At 34.1% G+C, this 18,614-nt stretch overlaps 1 protein-coding gene across 2 annotated transcripts in view; it reads left to right on the forward strand.

Annotated features, from left to right (window-relative positions):
- Positions 1 to 15,336, forward strand: part of NDST3 (N-deacetylase and N-sulfotransferase 3) — a 177,576-nt gene extending 162,240 nt beyond the window's left edge. The window contains exons 13-15 of one of the 2 annotated variants that reach the window (XM_027597405.1): positions 8,529 to 8,631; positions 10,411 to 10,464; positions 12,597 to 15,336. In XM_027597405.1, coding sequence (XP_027453206.1) covers positions 8,529 to 8,631; positions 10,411 to 10,464; positions 12,597 to 12,716 — 277 coding nt within the window. In that variant the 3' untranslated portion in view covers positions 12,717 to 15,336. The remainder of the gene's footprint in view (positions 1 to 8,528; positions 8,632 to 10,410; positions 10,465 to 12,596) is intronic. The other variant, XM_027597406.1, reaches the window with a different exon arrangement.
- The last annotated feature ends 3,278 nt before the right edge of the window (positions 15,337 to 18,614 follow it).

The raw sequence follows: 18,614 nt of genomic DNA on the forward strand, positions 1-18,614 counted from the left end.
TCCTTCCCAAGAGCCATTTACTTTGTTGTTACTAGTAGCCTTCTGACCTCTGTGTTTTTACACTACGAGTACTATTAGAGCTTTGTAGAGTTTAGTTCAAGTACTAATACAGACTCTACTCGCCTCAGGTATTTAACTTTCAGCTTGACTTTAAAGAAACCTGAGTGATTTTAGTTTGCAGTTAGAAATTCAAGTCCACTTTCTACTTCATATCTTTTTAAAGCATCTCTTAGAAAAGAAAGCTTTTATTTTCTAAACAGTTTTCTATTTCAAGTTGGTTTATCTTTGGGTCTTTTTTATAGAGCATATAGCAAAGCATTGTATTTTAGAAAAAAGAAGTGAAGTATTCTATAAAGACATAATCTCCTTTTTTATGGAATCGTCCTTGACCTGCATGCTGTGTTATTTGTCCCCTTTGCATCCAGCTCAGCAGCAAGCTTTTTATTCACCTCCACAGTCGAGAAAAGGGAGTGTAAACTTAAGAGAAGTGATATCAAAGAACATTCTATATACAAAGAACTGTGGATCACTTTGCACCTGGGATGTATCTGGCTAAAACTGCCTGTTATATGATTCTCTAACCTGGTATGGGGCTCAGTGGGTGAAGCAGCAAGATAAGATATGTGTAGTCTCTGAAACCATAGCTTCTCGCCCTGCAGGGCTGCCCAAGCTCTCACCCTGCTGATAGAAATAATGTACAGCCATTCAGTTTCTTTTTAGATTTTCTTGTCAGTCATCAGTTGGCCTTACACACATCAGCAGTGGAGCTGTTGTAGAATATTTGGAATTTCAGGTCATTGCCTTAGGTCTGAATTGGGGTACCTCCTCCTTCACCAAGCCCTTTGCAGTTCCGAACCCTGCCCTGATAATTTAGTTACTCTTGTTAAAGTAACTGTACTGATAAATTTTTTCTGTGGTGCTCTGGACATGTTGAGGATGAGCAGGAGTCAAACAGAATGTATGTTCTCAGGAATGTCATTTATTGCTTCATATTTTTTCTGCTAGTGATAGTGAAGACTATCTCTTTGGTACTTAAAAAGAAATAATTAAAATCCTCTAAGAATGTACTGAACTGAAAACAGATATGAATTCTCAACTAACCACATAAAGCCAGGTTTTTTGCACAGAGAAGAATAAATGAATGAAATTAGGTCTACACAAAGATTTTACTATACAGTTTTGGCATGAAAAACTACTCCAATTTAAGCACTCTATAAACTGATTATCTGAAATATAAAAACAGTTTCAATTTCAAAACTGTTTTCAAGAAAAATGGGAGTAAGTTTCCATTGTTAGAGTATTATTTATTCCTTTCCACAACTGCTAAAGAAAGTATTCAAGACTTCCAAATTTCATGCAGTCCTTGGATAGTCTATGATGTCTCAAAAATGACTTAGTACTGTCATCATGAATTTTAAATGACATTTAGTATGTAAAAAAAAATCTGATTTTCTTGGTCAGAATGATGTGATTAAGCAGTATAAGTTTTAAACAATATAAATGGGAACTTCTCATGCAATTAAGGAAATTAGTATTTTACAATTCTTGTTCAATATAACCTTCATGCCTAAATTGTAAATAGGATTGATATACTCGCACTATTTTAGCTTTCATGTTACATGTTACATAGTGTTTAGGCTGACTGATCATTTCAGAGAAAGCAGTAAAAATCATGTTTAGCATGGAATTGTGCTAATTTATATAAACTAATTTATGAAAAATATAAACTTTTTATTTTTCCATGAATATATGCACTCACAATTACACGTAGCCATCAATGACCACGACAAGAGGTTTCATATGTAGAAATACTGGTTAAATACCTGAACTTGACATCTTTACTTCTCAGTCAGTTAACCTCTTTGTTAACACAGATGAAACTGGATTGAGTTATATGAATTTTTAATATGAATTTACTATGAAAATTTCAATAAATGGACAACAAGAATTTGAAGGCCAGGGGCTGAATAAAGATTGTGGGTTTGTTTTGTTTTGTTCTGTGGGTGGGGCTTAGTAAGTCATAAAGAATCAAAGCTGCTTCAGAATTCAAGAAGGTCTTCAATTGTGTCTCATCCCCCTTCCCCTAGCAACCAAATTTATATTGCCAAGGAAGTCTTTCCCATCCCATTGTAGATGAGTTTGAGTAAAAATGTGCCACATTAAAATCTTTGTCAGTAGCAAAAAAAAAGTAGCCATAGTAGCTAAAATCTGTTGGTTCCCTGGACGACCCATGAAAGAAGCACCTAGCAATGGTAAGTTGTGAAAAAGACAGTCTGCTCCAATTTCTTATGATTCATTTGTTTTTAAAAGTGGTTATAACATTTGAAAATCAATATAAATATATATATTCTACATTTATATGTTTACGTATATTGCTTAATACCAACACTGTATGTGATAGGTACTATTAGCTCCATTTTTCAGCTAAAAAAAAAACAAAAACAAAAACCGATACAGAAAAGCTAAGCCAAAAGTCACTCAGCAAATAAATTGAGGACTCAGGACTAAAACTCAATTAGTCCACTGGACTGTGCAGCCAATCTATTCAGCTCTTTAAGTTGGCACAAGATGTTAGAACCAGAGAAAAAAACAATATTGTAAATTATGACTAATGAATAGTACACCAATAGGAAGCACTTTCTTTAAAAGACTGAAACTTTAAAATGAACTTTGTAAGTTGTCTCAGGCTTTCTTATAAAAAGAATCCATCTTCAGACACACAATCACTTTGCATCATAAATGTGCAATCATAGTGATATGCAAATTAAAGTCACACTGAAATACCACTAGAATGGCTGTAATCCAAAAGACAATACCAAATGTTAGCAAAAATGTGGAGAAACTGGAACCCTCATATATTGCTGATGATAATGTATAATATATGGCCACTTTGGAAAAGCAATTTTGCAGTCTCTTAAAAATTAAACAGAACCTTACAAATAATTCCACTCCCAACAGAAATGAAAACCTACATCCAACAAATACTTGTTCACAGAAGCATTATTAATAATAGCCAGAAACTGATAACTCCATGGTGGGAACCACATGTGATTCCTACTTTGTTGGACTCACTTCATAAGTTTAAATTAACAGTTTATCATCCCACTGTCTACCCTGTGATGTTTTTTTAAGGCTCATGCTTATTCAGTGTTCTCTAACATTGTGATTGTATGCTAGTGATACTACTTTTAGAATGCTCTTATGAAGTGAGGAAATCAATGTGTTCGAAAGACAAAAAAAACTTTTATAAATGAATGAACAAATGAATGCCAAAAACTGGAACTAACCCAAATATCCATCACCTGGTAAATGGATTAACAAAATTTGGCATATCCACCCCAGCAAAAAAAAAAAAAAAAATGGGGGAAATTTCCAGAAAAGACAAATTAGAGACTGAAAGTAGATCAGTGCTAGCCTGGGCCTGGACGTAACAGCAGGGATTGCTTCCAGTGGGCTCTAAGGAATTTTGGGGGATTATGGAAATGTTCTAATACTGGATCATGGTGATACTTATACAACTATATAAACTTACTACAAATCACTTAATTGTATGAGTGTTATAAGTAAATTATACCTTAAAAAACTGTTACAAATAAAACGGGTATCAGCAAAATGGCTCATTAAATCATAAAAGCATGTTTGTAGAGAGGAAACTGATTTAAAAAACAAAAACAAACAAAAGGTAACTTCTGTTTGTTCCATATTAGTAACACCTGAATGATGGTTGTTTTGATTTTGAAATTTACCTGCATTGTTTGCAATTCACTATTCTCCCATGGAAATGTTATTTCAATCTAAAGTCGTTTTAAACATACTTGAACTACTAAGTATAATCCGAATATTCCCTAGGATTCACCTGCCCAAATGTTACCAGTTGGATTCTGAATCATTGGAGAATTTCAATTGTCCCTGACTACAAGTCTCTTCCAGTTATTTCTAGACATCCCCAGGTGATATTCTATAGAAATTTAAGAACCAATCCATTCTTTTTTTTTTTAAGATTGTATATATTTGGGAGAGAGAAAGAGAGTGCACAAGTGGGGGGAGGGGCAGAGAGAGAGGGAGAAGCAGACTCCCCGCTGAGCACAGAGCCTGATGTGGTGCTCAATCCCAGGACCCCAAGATCATAACCTGAGCTGAAGACAGACACTCAACAGACTAAGCCACCCAGGTACCCCCTTAAGATTTTATTTTTTTGAGTGAGAGAAGAACAAATCCATTCTTGTTTTACTCTAATTCAACAAAGTTCTCTTGGATGACTATTATGTGAAAGACTCTGGGATACAATGATAAACAAAGTATCTCTATGTCCAGGAAAGGGTGGGTAACCAGAGGCGTAAACAACACAAAAAATTTCCCCCAAAAGGTTCACTTCCTGAAGTCCTTTAAAGGAGGGTTCTAGCCATGACTAGTGCCTACACAAAGGTTTCTTGCTGTCCCAGCAGATATCAGTGGTACCAAGGTTAATCTTAAGAGGAACACTGATGATATTCTAAACAGATGTAGGGAGATCTTTCTCTGTTTTGTGTCAAGCTTCTTCACCTGAACTCTGAAATTGCATTGCTGATGTCTTCAAACTCATAAGGTCAACATCAATCCCTTCACCTCTAGCTCAAGTCACCTGGAAAATAAACATGATCACCCTTATGCCTTCCTCTCCTTTTTTTTTCCCACTCCAACACACTTAGGCCATTGCCTTATGCATACAGATGCCTGGGTTACCTGCCAGCCACACATACACACACATACTTTTTCTCAATAAAGCCCAGTGTGACAGCCTGCTGCATGAGATGTAACCAATTAAGAGATGAAAGAAAAACCCATTTTTGTTCTGACTCTCAATTATATTATGTGTGAAGTTCAGTGTCTCTTAAGAAAACATCATTCTGTCAGATGGCTGCTCATTTTAACATAAGGCATATGTATTTTCCAGAGATGTATCTATAGTTAGGTATATTATCAAAAAATAATAATAATAGTTGGTCTGGATTCTGAATTTTGATCACTTAAATACTTGAAATGAGCCAGAATTCAATTGTAGAAATTGCTAAGGACAAAATGTTTATGAAAAATACTATATCAATAGCAGACTTCAAGAAAGTGTGTCATATTAGAGCTTCCCAGCTTTCATGTACAGATTATTTAAATAATAGTCTTTTAAATGCTTTTTTTTCTTATACTTCTGACTGTGTGAGTACTTTATTCAGTTGCCTTACTGATTCAAACAAGAATATAAATAACATGAAGACATATCATGTTGTGTCCTGATTTCACACAGTTGTGTCAGTAATCATGAGAAATAGGCTTTGCATAAGTGAGATGTGAATAATTCTTTAGTGTCTCTAATATCCAAACCAGTATAGAAGCAGAAATCTAGGTTTGCATTCTTTTCATACAACTATGTTATAAACACCACAAGATTAGCTACATATACCTTCCAAATCACATCCATACATATACACACACATTCGATCACAGTATAATTTTAAATCAATTTATTGATATAAAATTCATATATAATAAAATCTACCCATTTTAACTGTACAGATTGATGACACAGAACATTTCCATTAACACAAAAATTCTCTTCATGCTCCTTTGCAGTCAATCCTTTCCCCTCACTCCTGACCCCCAGCAACCATTCATCTACTTTCTTTCACTTAGCATAGTGCTTTTGACATTCCTCCCTGTTGTTCCATCTATCAGTAATTAGCTCTTTTTTATCATTGAGTAGTACTCCATTTTATGGATATACCACAATTTGTTCATCCTTTCACTAATTGATAGACATAGAGTTGTTTCCATTTAAGGCTACTTACAAACATTTGTGTATAGATATTTGTATGCACATATAAATTAATTTTTCTCGGATATATACCTAAAAATGGGGTTGGTGGGTCAAATATTAACTATATAGTTAAATATATAAGAAGCTTTCCAAAATGGCTATAATATTTTTAATTTCTACCAACAAGGTGTGGCAGCTCTAATGGTTCCACATCTTTGCCAACACTTGGTATTGGTCTTTTTAAATTGTCATTCTAGTGAGTGCATAGTTGTATTTCATTTGTGATTTTAATTAGCATTTCCTTAATGACTAATTATGTTGAGCAAATTTTCGTTTATTTACCAGTCATTCACATATGTTTTTTGATGAAGTACCTGTGCTAATCTTTACCCAATCTTTATTGGTATTGTCATCTTTTTTTGTTGAGTTATATATTCTGAATACAAGTCCTTTATTAGTCCTATGTTTTACAAATACTATTGCTTATTCTATGACTTCTCTTTTCATTTTCTAAAGTATTTTAGAAAAACAAAGGTTTTAAAATTTGAGGTATTCAAAATTATCATTATTCTTCTTTTATCATTCATCCTAAAATATCTTTGCCTAAATCAAGATTACAAAACTTTTCTGTGATTTTTCCTTTTTACTTTCAAAATTTTTATAGTTTTACCTCAAGTCTAGGTCTATGATTGACTTCAGGTTAATTGTTAAATACAATGTAAGTGTGAATATTCATATTTTCCATAGAGATATCTAATTTTTCCAGTTTAATTTGTTTAAAACACTGTTCTTTCCCATCAAATTTATTTGGCACCTGCTTTTGAAAATCAGTTGATTGTAGATGTGATGGTCTATTTCTGGACTCTATTTTGTTCCATTTATTCATTGGTGCAAATACCACACAGACCTGATTATGTAGCATTACAGTAAATCTTAAAACTCTATAGTATAAGATCTCCAACTTTTTTCTCCTTTTTCAAATTGTTTTAGCTTGGCTAGGTCCTTCCCATTTCCATATACATTTTAAAATCCTCTTTTCAATTCCTACAAATTCCATTGCAGTTTTGATTGGAATCACACCAAATCCATAGATAAATTTGGAGTTGATATTTTCAAAATACTTAGTGTTTTGATCTACGAACATGCTATAGCCCTCTTTGTTTATGTCTTCTACAATTCCTCTTTACAATCAATGCTTTGTAGTTTTCAGTGTCAGATCTTGCACATATTTCATGTCAAATTTTTCCCTAGGTATTTCACATTTTTAGGCTAACTTAAATGTGTTATTTTTCGTTGCCAGTTGTTCACTGCTCACCCTATGCTTTTAAGAAAAGTCAGAAACAGTATTCTGAGTAGTGTGGATTTAAAAACAAAAGGAAAAAGTAGCCCCAAGTGATAATTCTTTCTAATGAAGAAGAAAGTATAGCAATAGAATTATTAAATTACAAAAGCAATGTAAAAGAATTATCATTGCTGACTCTTATTTTTGCTTTTATATTCAAGCATGAAAATTACTATTTATTCATAATGAATGGTTATATAAAACATAACCAGAGACCAGTGAAGAAGAAAAAGCATTGTACTTAGAGTAAGGAGGCCTAGATTTAGGTTATGACCTGCATACGGAAAAAAATATATAGTCCAAGAGAAATAAACCTTGACAAACATTTCCTGCTCTTTCATTTTTTATTCAACTAACATTCAGTGAACATTCAGAAAGACCAAACACTATGCTAAGTGCCATAAAATGGGAAGAATCCTGTACTCCATATCATTGAGGGGTTATAATGAAAGTTCAAAGGAGAATGAGTTACATAAAATATTTTGGTAAACTGGGGCACCTGGGTGGCTCAGTCAGTTGAGTGTCTGACTCTTGGTTTCAGCTCAGGTCATGATCTCAGGTCATAAGATTGGTCCCACATCCAGCTCCATGCTCAGCATTGAGTCTGCTTCAGATTCTCTCCCTCTCCCTCTGACCTACCCCCACTCTTTTTCTCTCTCTAAAATAAATAAATGATATCTTTAAAAAAAATGTTTTGGTAAACTAAAATGTAAGTTTAGTATGTTAACTAACTGGAATTAAAATTAAAACTTAAAAAAATAACAAATAATAAATAAAACAACATGAAAGATAAAAAAATAAAATACAAATTTAATGTGTTACTATTACTTTGATTATAGTTATGCCATGAAAATCCATATTTATAGGTACTGTGACTTTAATACAGAGCTCATACCAAAATAAGAAAGTGGCTCTGGAAAAAAAAGTAAGTGGATTATAGCTGGAGAACCCTAAAATTAATCACTCCATGGCACACCAAACCCTCTCTCTTCTATTACTCTGTAATTGTATGGGATAAATACTACATACATCCATAGATATGGATGAAACCTGACTTGTCATTTTTAAACCCTACAAAGGAAAAGAACAGACTTGAAATTTATAAAACTTTTTCCTTCCAGATGAAGGAGGTAGGCTTATTAATTTCTATTAATAGGAGACCTTCTGCTGACAATTTTTCTATTAGGAGTCTGGCAAACTCACAAATATGACAGATGGACTAAGAATTCAGAAGTATGCCAAAAGGCTTTATGCAAAGTGACTTAGTCAAAAAATATGCCAGTTTCTCTGGTTATAGATTAAGATCCAAAAATAAATTCATGGTTTTGGTCATTATACCTTATAAATTGCTTGAAAAATACTTTTTTGTGTTTTGTGTTTTTAATTTTTTTTTTTTAGGTTTGATTCTCATAAAGGTTTCTGGTGTCAGTTATTGGAAGAAGGTAAAACAAAATGCCTTGGAAAGAGCAAAGGAAGAAAATACCCTCCAATGGATCTTGATGTAAGTATAAATCTTATAAATACAAATTAAATAAGCAAACTAATAAATAATATGTATTTTCTTATAAAAGTGGTTAAAATAAAAATTTAGCCCTTCTAAAAATTACAAGTGACATTTGGACTTCAAATGTATCCAGGTTGCTTATTTGGATTTTTCCAATGATACATTACCTGTCATACAAGAATAAAGGAAAACAGAACTTTCTATTTTGAAGCAGAACAAAGAAGGCAACATCTCATTACAAAAAGAATGATACATTCACAGAAAATTTAGCCCTAAAAATAAAACCAAGATAGGAAATACATCAACTAGAAATTGAAAACAGGACCAAAAGATTTCTGTTTTTTCCCCCACTAAGTCACACTATATAATAAATGTGGCCTGCACAGTAATATTTCTTTGATAGTTTTCTTTGGATAATTATTAAAATTTACCTTCAGAGCACTATAAAAATAATCCTGACACATTAATAGAAACTCAAGGGCAATTTCCATGGTATTTCAAGAAAGTAATATAAAATATATCATTTTCATTTATGTCAAATCTATTTCTCTATTATATTTACTATATTTATTAAACTAAAGTGTTTAAAAGACACTATACAACATCTTTCTTAGCATTTTATTTTACTCTTATCAAACACAGACATACTGAGACATAATATTAGATTTTGTGGTAGAGAAAGATAAGAAAAACAAAATTTTTTAGAATATCAGTACTTCCATATTGATACTCCAGCAAGGTTACTGTGTAATACATTCCAAGGGGTTTTTAACTCACACTTCTGACACCAAATGTGTGGCATTTCATACCAACCAATCATGCAAATTTCTGCATATACCAACGAGGTGCCCTACAATTTAACTCAAGTGTGACACTAACTAGTATAGACCCCACAGGTAAAGGGCTTACTACCACAAGACTGCCCTCCCTTCAGACTCCAATAGCAAATAACAAGTTCCCAGATTACTCACTTCTGTCCAAAGTGGCTACAAATCAAGGGGTCTCATGACCCCTTCCTCAGGTTTTAAAATTTTCTATAACAGTTCAGAGAACCCAGGGAAACACTTTACTTTCTATTATCATAAAGGATACAAATGAATAGCCAGGGGAAGAGGCACATAGAACAAGGTCCAGAAGGGTGCTAAAGCACAGGAGCTTCTGTCTCTGTGGAGTTTGTGGTGTATCATCCTCCCAGCACATGGATGCATTTACAAACCCTGACATTCTCCAGAGTCTTCATTTAGAGTTATTATGGGAGTTCCATCTAGGTAGGCATGATTGATAAAATCACTGGCCATTAGTCATCTTCTCAATCCCCAGTCCCTTTTTCCTTCTTTGGAGGTCAGAGGGTCAGGCTGAGAGTTCTCAACCTCTAATCTTACATTTTGTTCCTGTAGCAACTAGCCCCCATCTGACACTATCTATGGTCCCACCAAGAGTCACCTCATTAGCATAAATTCAGGTATGGCTTAACTTATTATAAATAACAAAACACACTCCTTTCACCCCTATCACTCAGGGAATTGCAAGCATTTTAGGAGCTCTTGGCCAGGAACCCGAAATGAAAACCAAATACATATATTTCTTATTGTATCACAATATCATGTAAATACTGGGTTTATCTGAGGGCGTAGAGTGGTTGCTTTTATGCAAATAGTGATCAGAGAGAAGGCAAGAGTAGAGGAGCCTTCTTAGAGACAACGGATACACGACTGTGAGAATGGATGAGAGGAGGTGGTACTGTCACAACGTGGCTCGTTTCTCCCCTTATTACAGAAAAATGCCAGCACCCAACTGTCACCAAAACATCACAGAATGCATTTAACCCAGGTAAATTAAGAAAGCTTTTGGCCTGCTTCTACTTTTACTTTGTTTGTGAAAATATAGTGTGGAAAAAGAATAAATTAATCTAAATTATTAGAATAAGAATAAATTAATCTAAATTCTAAATTAATACCATTAAATCTAATATCTCTCCAAATCAAAAGCATGTAATAGATTCTTTAGTTTAATAAAAGGCCAATATACAACCTGATATTGAATGTATCATATGATTCCCTCTTTTTATATTTTTATATTATAAAAGAATATATTATTATCTCCTCTTATTACATTATTTTACATGCATTTGTGTGAAGTAGTCAGATTACCGTGACATACATTAGCATATATCCTATCTGTGATTTTACCATCTAAAATACTCCCCCTTCTGAATGACAGTCAGATAACAATGTGTGTTCAATAAATCCTGCACACCACAAAGTTCTGTTCCAATAACTTTTGGCCTGAACATATTAGAATCTAAAATAGAACATATCGTACACTGCAAATCTCATTTCATTTGTCTTGCCATAATGAGAGAGCAAAGCAACAAGAGGAAAGGGTACTTGAGTAAGAGGACATGATTATGGGGACACACATACACATAATAGGGCACAGGACAAGAGTTAGTTTACAGAGGTGCACTGACACAGGCAGCCAGGTATGAAAATAACGCCCAAAAGGCCAATACGTTGAGGCCAGTATCAGGAGGTTCAGTTCAGACACCAAAGGGATGGACAGTAGAAATGGATCCCAGGAGGTTCAATTCTAGACTTAGTTAAGATGTTGGACAATTACTTACCAGATGGAAATATTAGAGAGCAAGCAGGCAAGAACTGGGTAGCCCCAGGCTGCTGCTATTCCAAGCAGGACTTGAGTAATAAAGAGAAAACAGTACAAAGTGAGCCATTAAGAGAGAACAAAATGGGGAAGTTCAGAAACTCAGAGACAAGGACCTCAGGCTCTTACCTAGATTCCAGATCTGGCTGGCAGCAAAGGAGGCACAGAATTATCAGGCTCCCAGATATAGTATCTGGGAAATAATATTTATCTCTACTGTTTTCTTTTGCCTGATAATGCAAGCTCGGCCTGTCGGTGGTTTTAGAGCTAATGACTGAGGAAGACCAAAGACAGAAATGAGACGGACAGCCACAAATCACACAATGGTTTGGATTCTCCCTTGATCCCATTAATGGTTAGAAGATAGCACAAATATTCTATTGAATTCCAGTGATCATGATTCCTACAAAAGTCACTGTTACATCGAAATTATCAATACAAAATGAGACTTTCTTCTATGGTGTTTAAAATCGAGTACCAGATATGACATTTTAAAAGAATAGCACAAGGAATTAAATAAACATTGTTTAAAGGTTTGACTCTGCCAAAAATCTCAGAGTAGTACAAAGCCTGAAGGTACAGATGCAGAAATCCCCCCTTTACAACATTCCTAACAACGGTCATCCAACCTATATATGAATGCCACTAAATGCCATCTCACAGCACAGCCCTTTCCAGTTTTGACAGTTTCAATTATTAAAATCTGTTCTTTATTGAAGAGGAATCTACCTCCCTCTAAGTCAAGATAGTGTACAAGGCATTATTTTCCTTCCTTGGGTCAAATCATACAAATATAGCAGGTTAGACGTTAACCCAGTTAACCTACTACATTTTCAAGCCTGCCACAATACTGTTTTTAGCAGTATGCCTTTGTATGCCTTAAAACATCTCTTCAGAAAGTATTACATACCTTCCAAATCTAAATGTAAATTAATGATGACCAACGAGTATTTTATATTGTAGATGTTCCCAACTAACGTTCTCCAAAGCAAGGATGATTTTAATAAGAGCATCATATTAGACCCAACCAGTTGTCACAGCTATTTTTCTAGCAACTCAAACAAGTTATTTTTTTTTCAAGTAAATCACATGATTAATACAAAATCTCTTTCCGTAGTAAAAACAGTGTATGCTGGTAGAGCGTCTATTTTGAAGAAGAGAGTCACTGTGCTTCTGTTATGCTAAATAAATAGCCCAGGTGCTTAGTATAAATCTCAGATATGGTATACTTAAACATCATCACAGTATATGAAGTATACTTTAATCAACAAAGTGAAATGTCCTTTTGTGTCCCACCTCAGAGCAGAGCGTTTCTGTCAAGCTACTACCGAGATCACAACGTGGAACTGTCCAAACTGCTACATAGACTGGGGCAGCCTCTGCCATCCTGGCTGAGACAGGAGCTGCAGAAAGTGAGATAGCACTGAGAAAACTTCTTGAGAGCCCATCTGCCATGTAACATTCACCTTTCCCAAAGCTTCCAGAAGCTACCAAAAGGCTGTTTAAAAATATACCTCTTCAAATGAGAATAAAAGAACAAAGTTCCTTCCATGTGCTGGCATGTGGATGACTAGAAAAACAAAAACAAAAAAAAAGAAAGAAAAAAAAAGAAAACATACCTGTTACAAGCCTTGAGGCCTATGGCCTTTCTCTTAATCCATATCTGAGCCTGTGGGATTATTGTAGACTACTGTGCACTCATGTGGAAGTCAACTGCAACCAATATAGGTATCAGACGCAAATGCAGAATTGCTCCATTTCATAGTAATATTTACACTTTTATATATCAACTAAGATTGCGTCTCTGTAGATTTTTAGACCACTGTTTGCCTGTAAAATGTTTTCTTATTCTTTGATTCTATAAAGTGTCCTACAAAACAAGAAGCAAAATAAACATCACAATGTAGCATAAAATGCCAAAGGCATAATACCCATGAAAAATGCTTGCCAAGATATAAATCCACTGAATATTTAGAAAGAATTGTAAATTACAATTTGTGCTAGATCAGAGAGTGGAAAAGTTATATATGAGGTTTATCTGCATCAAAATTAAAAGGTAAGTGCTATAGCAAAGAAAAAAGTGATATTTCATACACATACTCTAGTGCATTTATGTAAAAATTACTAACTTCTCTGTCATAATGTAATTGTTATACTGAGATATGTTGTAAAGCCATCAAAAGGTATATGGAAACACGCTGAGTATACTAAAATGGTAAATAGTAAAGTGTACTCATGAAATCCTCTAAAAGGGAGAAATTGTTGGGGTCTGAAGATTTTCCATTGACAATTTATATCCTTTTTGTGAGCTACAAATCTACTCCAATAGTCCTCACTGGTTCTACAGAAACACTCGCATAGAATGTGAGGTATGTGTCATCTCCAGAAACATACTGACTTTTAAAAGTAAATAACTTTTTTTTTAATTTTCTCCAGAACAAGACCTATTAAATGAAAACTAAGCACAGTGTCTCTAGATGATATGTTGTTATTCATATTTAAATTATAGAAAAACTACATTTTTCCAGATAGTTCAAAATGAAATTGTGTAATGTAGAGATTTATAACAAAAAACAAATTGATATATGATTTTTAATCTCATATTTCCCATGATACTTTTAATATAAGGCAGAAGAAAATAAGTCAAGGCCGCGTCCCATTTTTTTTTTTTAGAATATTTTGTATATTCTCTTATGGAAAACAATAAAACATAGTTAAGTATAGGGATTATCTACCAAATTAAATGGAGGAAGTACAAAGATGAGCCAGACATGATTCCTTAACTTAAATCTTAATTGATCATATGATTAATAAAGTATTCAAAAAAAAAGAATCATACTTATTGTCCTATGCTTGCATTTACTTAATTTTTAAATTCACTGTACACATAAAAAAATTAAGTAGTAAATTCCCTGCTATGATTACATAAGCCATTATAAAATGTTATCAAAAGTATGATCAGGAAAAAAAATATGCAAGGAAAAGCTACTGCCCAAATATTTTCTTTGTCATTATAATGTGTGAAACTAAACTCTATCAACCATTCACTAATTAGAAAACAAATTTTGAGATCCTTCCATTACTATAAATTTTTTAAATCACATTATAATTATTAAAATTTTTTTAAAGTTTTATGTACCCAAATGATACAACGTTTTAAACAAACAAGCTAATAACCAAAAGAACTGGAGAAAGAACAAGTTTTTAAGACCCTTACTGTAAAAGCAAAATCAAAGTCAGTTGGACAAATATGATGAACTCAATCTTCATGCTTACTGCTGCCTTTTTCAAAGCAGCACTTGCCCAGCATGGTAGGAAAATGAATGTAGTCTTTCATCTCCACTAATTTAAGAAAACTGGCTTAAGAGGGGCACACATAGTGAGAGTAAGCCCCAGCAGTTACATACAGTGTCATGTTTTTATTTTGACAACATTTCTACTGATAAAAAAAGAAAAAAAAAACTGATACATTTGTGTTTTAATGATGAGATGTGTATTTAAATTTCTAAACAAAGCTGCTCATGGCATAATTCTGTCTAGGTAAACTGAGTCAAGTGAACAGCCTACCCTCTAAGATAAATGTTAAAAAACATACTGGATGCTTGTATAATGAAAGAAAAAGGAAAAAATCATACCAAAATTTACTCATTCACAGGACAGGCATTATGCTATCTATAGTAGCAGAACTTTGAAAGGATTTTTGACCATTCAACGTATCTTGGAGGCAACATCAAATTCTAGAGGACATATATACTTTCTACATTATATACTCCAGCTGGTTATTAAGATAGTCTAAAAGTAACATAAATGCTTATGAGAAAAGAATGAGAGCTAATGTGACTTAAAACTAGCTTTGTATAGAATTCCTCTTTCATTGCTTAAAACTGGAACTTCCTCAGGAAGAAATGAAATGGTTATTTCAATGTTTATAGCTATGATATTCTTGTCATTCACATTGAATGAAAATTACTGGAAACATTTTTTTCTCTGAGTTTTTTAAAATAAAAAACCTAAATATAATTCTGATAGTAGCATGGTACCTCATATGTACAACAATAAACTGTGATAAGAAAATGAAGAGTTTGGGCCTGGTGATTTTAGGTAATAAGTAGGTATTTGCTTGTTTGTATTTGCCTGGGACAGAGTGGGAGGTGGCTATAGAACACAGATACCACTAATATAATTAAAAAATGGAGAGATGCATGGAAATCTTCCAATTAGGAATTAGGTAACTTTATTTTTAATAATATAACCCTTCACAGATCCTTCTAATCAATATTAGCAATTTTTCTTAGTTCTAATAGATATGAAGCAACTCCCAGGGTCACTGTGGGATCCTAGAGTAAGACAATAAGAGAAACACTCAGCTAGCTGTTACTTAACAAACTTGAGAACCTGAATGATTACAGCATTTCTTACTCCCAGTACTCTGCTCTGCTTCCCACCAATGGGCTCCTTTCTTTAGAGCTGTAAAAGGTGTTAGCTAATCTCTCTTTTATTAAAAATCTATCAAAACAATCTCTGCCAAAACAAACAAACAAACAGACGTGGGGGGAGTCAGCCCTTTATACACATCTTTCACGAACTTTTTTTCTCTATTCCAGCCTCTTTCTTTTCTAGAAATCAGATTTTCTCATGTTGCAATGCCACCCTGCCACCCCCACCTATATGCACCATTTGATTTCCCCATAGGTTTGTCTCCCACACACATAGTTCTCTAGTACATCGGACGACTCATTTTCTCTCTAAATACGTCATCCTATATTCCATCTACTCCAGGACCAACTGGTGATGGTTAATAAACCAACCGCATCAACATTAGTGGCTTATAATGACTTAAAATATTATATTTTCCAGAGATATCAGTACTGCAATTTCCAAGAGATACGTTTTAACCCAAAGTCTCTAATGCGGAGGCACTGAACTGCTCATACGTTTGGTATGGAGGGATTTCTCTCATTTCAAATTACACTCTATCAGAATTCTATTCTGCCAAAGCTGACTCTGCTTGGTTACCACCTACAACATAGCTGCTGCCTTCTTCCTGCCCATCCCACCCCAATCACACATACCACCATCCCCAAATAGTTGGCATGGAAAGAGCAACGAATACTTGTGGTGGATAATCCTTAAGAAATTATTTATGTTGGCTAGAAATGTCTACCTTCTCTTCACTTACTTTACCTAAGAGCAGACTAAATTTATAAGGTCAAGCCATGTCTTGGTCAAGCCAAGACAGTGTGACATTTATTCCATTCCCAAGAAAACCTAGACTCTCCTTTGAGTGTGCCACTAACCTGTGGCCAAGGGTACCTAACAGAATTTGGGGGCCACGCCCCACCACCCAGTGCTACTACTAGTTCTTGCCATTTATTGTCCTCAGTAAATTGTCTATAAGAGTTCTCTTTCCATTCACTGCTCTCAACAAATGTCACAATTTATTCACTTATTTATTATATAAAATTTATTTTTTAACCTCCCCTTATACCTTCTTCCATTAATCCTATATCAATCTTAATCTGTGAGTTTCTATAATTTCTCCGCCTATGCCCAAAAGTTATAAATACAAAGACTAGTAAATCATTAAAATTGGAACCTGCTATATTTTCACCATCTCCTTTGGAGCATCTCTTAGAGAAAGGAATCATGACTAGTGTCAATAAGTATTTAAGAAAGACATTTACTTGCCAGATTTAGGCAAATATTTTATTTGCCTAGCCATCCCTTTCAAGGAAGTAAAAGCAAATTTCACAAATTTATTACCCACAGCATAAAGTCTCCAAGATATTGTTGGGAAGAATGTATTTACCCATATTTTATCATACAGAAAACTGAATTAAACTTAATGAAATGTGAAACATTTCCAAAGCACACACAGGATCTGTGACAAACCTCACATAAAACTGTCTACATCAAGCTGCTTCTTGGTTATGAGGGAATAAATTAAATACAGGAAATGCCTGCTGTCTACATATCTGATGCCAAAATGCTCTATTTCAAATCAATAACTAAAATGGAAACCAGACCTTGCTCTTAAATATTATGCATAATTTATACAGTTGGACCAGAGAAGATTGGTCTTCTTTTCTCTATTTGGTAAATAATATTCCGAATCTGATTTTTTTTCAACCACTTTAAACAGAAATGCAAGCGCAAAATGTTATATACTCCTAGGGTTCTAATGTATCTTTTCATAATTTATGAAATTTATGTCCTTCAAAGCAAACACAACTTTTATTTTTTTATTTTATTTTTACCTTAATTAAAATCTGCTTTACTGATAAAAAAAATGCTACCCATCATCTGAACTTTCAGCAGGTCATAATCAGTGATCACAGATCACCATAACAAGTTTAATAATTATGAAAACAAACTCAACTCTTAAAGGCCCACAAAACCTATCAGAAAATAAAGTCTACTTCACAAATTAATATGTTCACAAACTTTTAAGAAGTTAAAGACTATAATTTTAAAAATAACAAAAAGCTATGAAAATATAATATTGAGAAATTTTCATTCCCATCTAGGATCAACTTGATAAAACCATATTGTTTTCTATCCCCAACTTATTACAGGGACATCCTCAGCACAACTAGAGCAGCAATGAGAAGAGATCCAGACTGTAGTCCAATATCTATTCTTAACTAAATATCATTGGATAGGTCACTTTTCCGTTTTGGGCCTCAATTTCTCCATCTGTTAATGGAAGAAGTCACACGTGACCACTGTAAACCCATTTTCTCCTTGCTTTATTATCAGTTATTGTAACCTTTGACTCTCCCTGTCTCTCACGTATTCTGCCACCAGGCAGGAGCCATTAATTATCTAGGTGGTCAAGCTGCAAGCAGAAACTGGGCCTAAATAACTCAACCTGTCACTCCTCACTTCTCTTGGGAGAACATTCTGTTTTGCTTGAAGCCTGTAGTAAGTTCAGCAGAAATCTGTGTTTAAGTATATTATTTAAAGCCGCAAACATAACAAAAAGAGCTTAGAAACAAAAATAAAAATATGAATATATGCTCAAAAATTAGGAGGATGAACAAGAGTATAAATGAGAAGGGGGCGCCTGGGTGGCCCAGTCAGTTAAGTGTCTGCCTTCAGCTCAGGTCATGATTCCAGGGTCCTGGCATTGAGCCCCACATCCCCACTCGGCAGGGAGTTTGCTTCTCCCTCTCCCTCTGCCTTTTCCCCCACTCACATGCTCTGTCTCTCTCTCTCAAATAAGCAAATAAAATCTTAAAAAAAAAGTATAAATGAGAAGACTAATATAAATGAGCTAAATGTCTGATCCTTCAGTGGGAAGCCAACAGATATTGCTT

Source organism: Zalophus californianus, chromosome 2 (genome assembly GCF_009762305.2).
Source record: "Zalophus californianus isolate mZalCal1 chromosome 2, mZalCal1.pri.v2, whole genome shotgun sequence".
Classification (NCBI taxonomy): Eukaryota; Metazoa; Chordata; class Mammalia; order Carnivora; family Otariidae; genus Zalophus; species Zalophus californianus.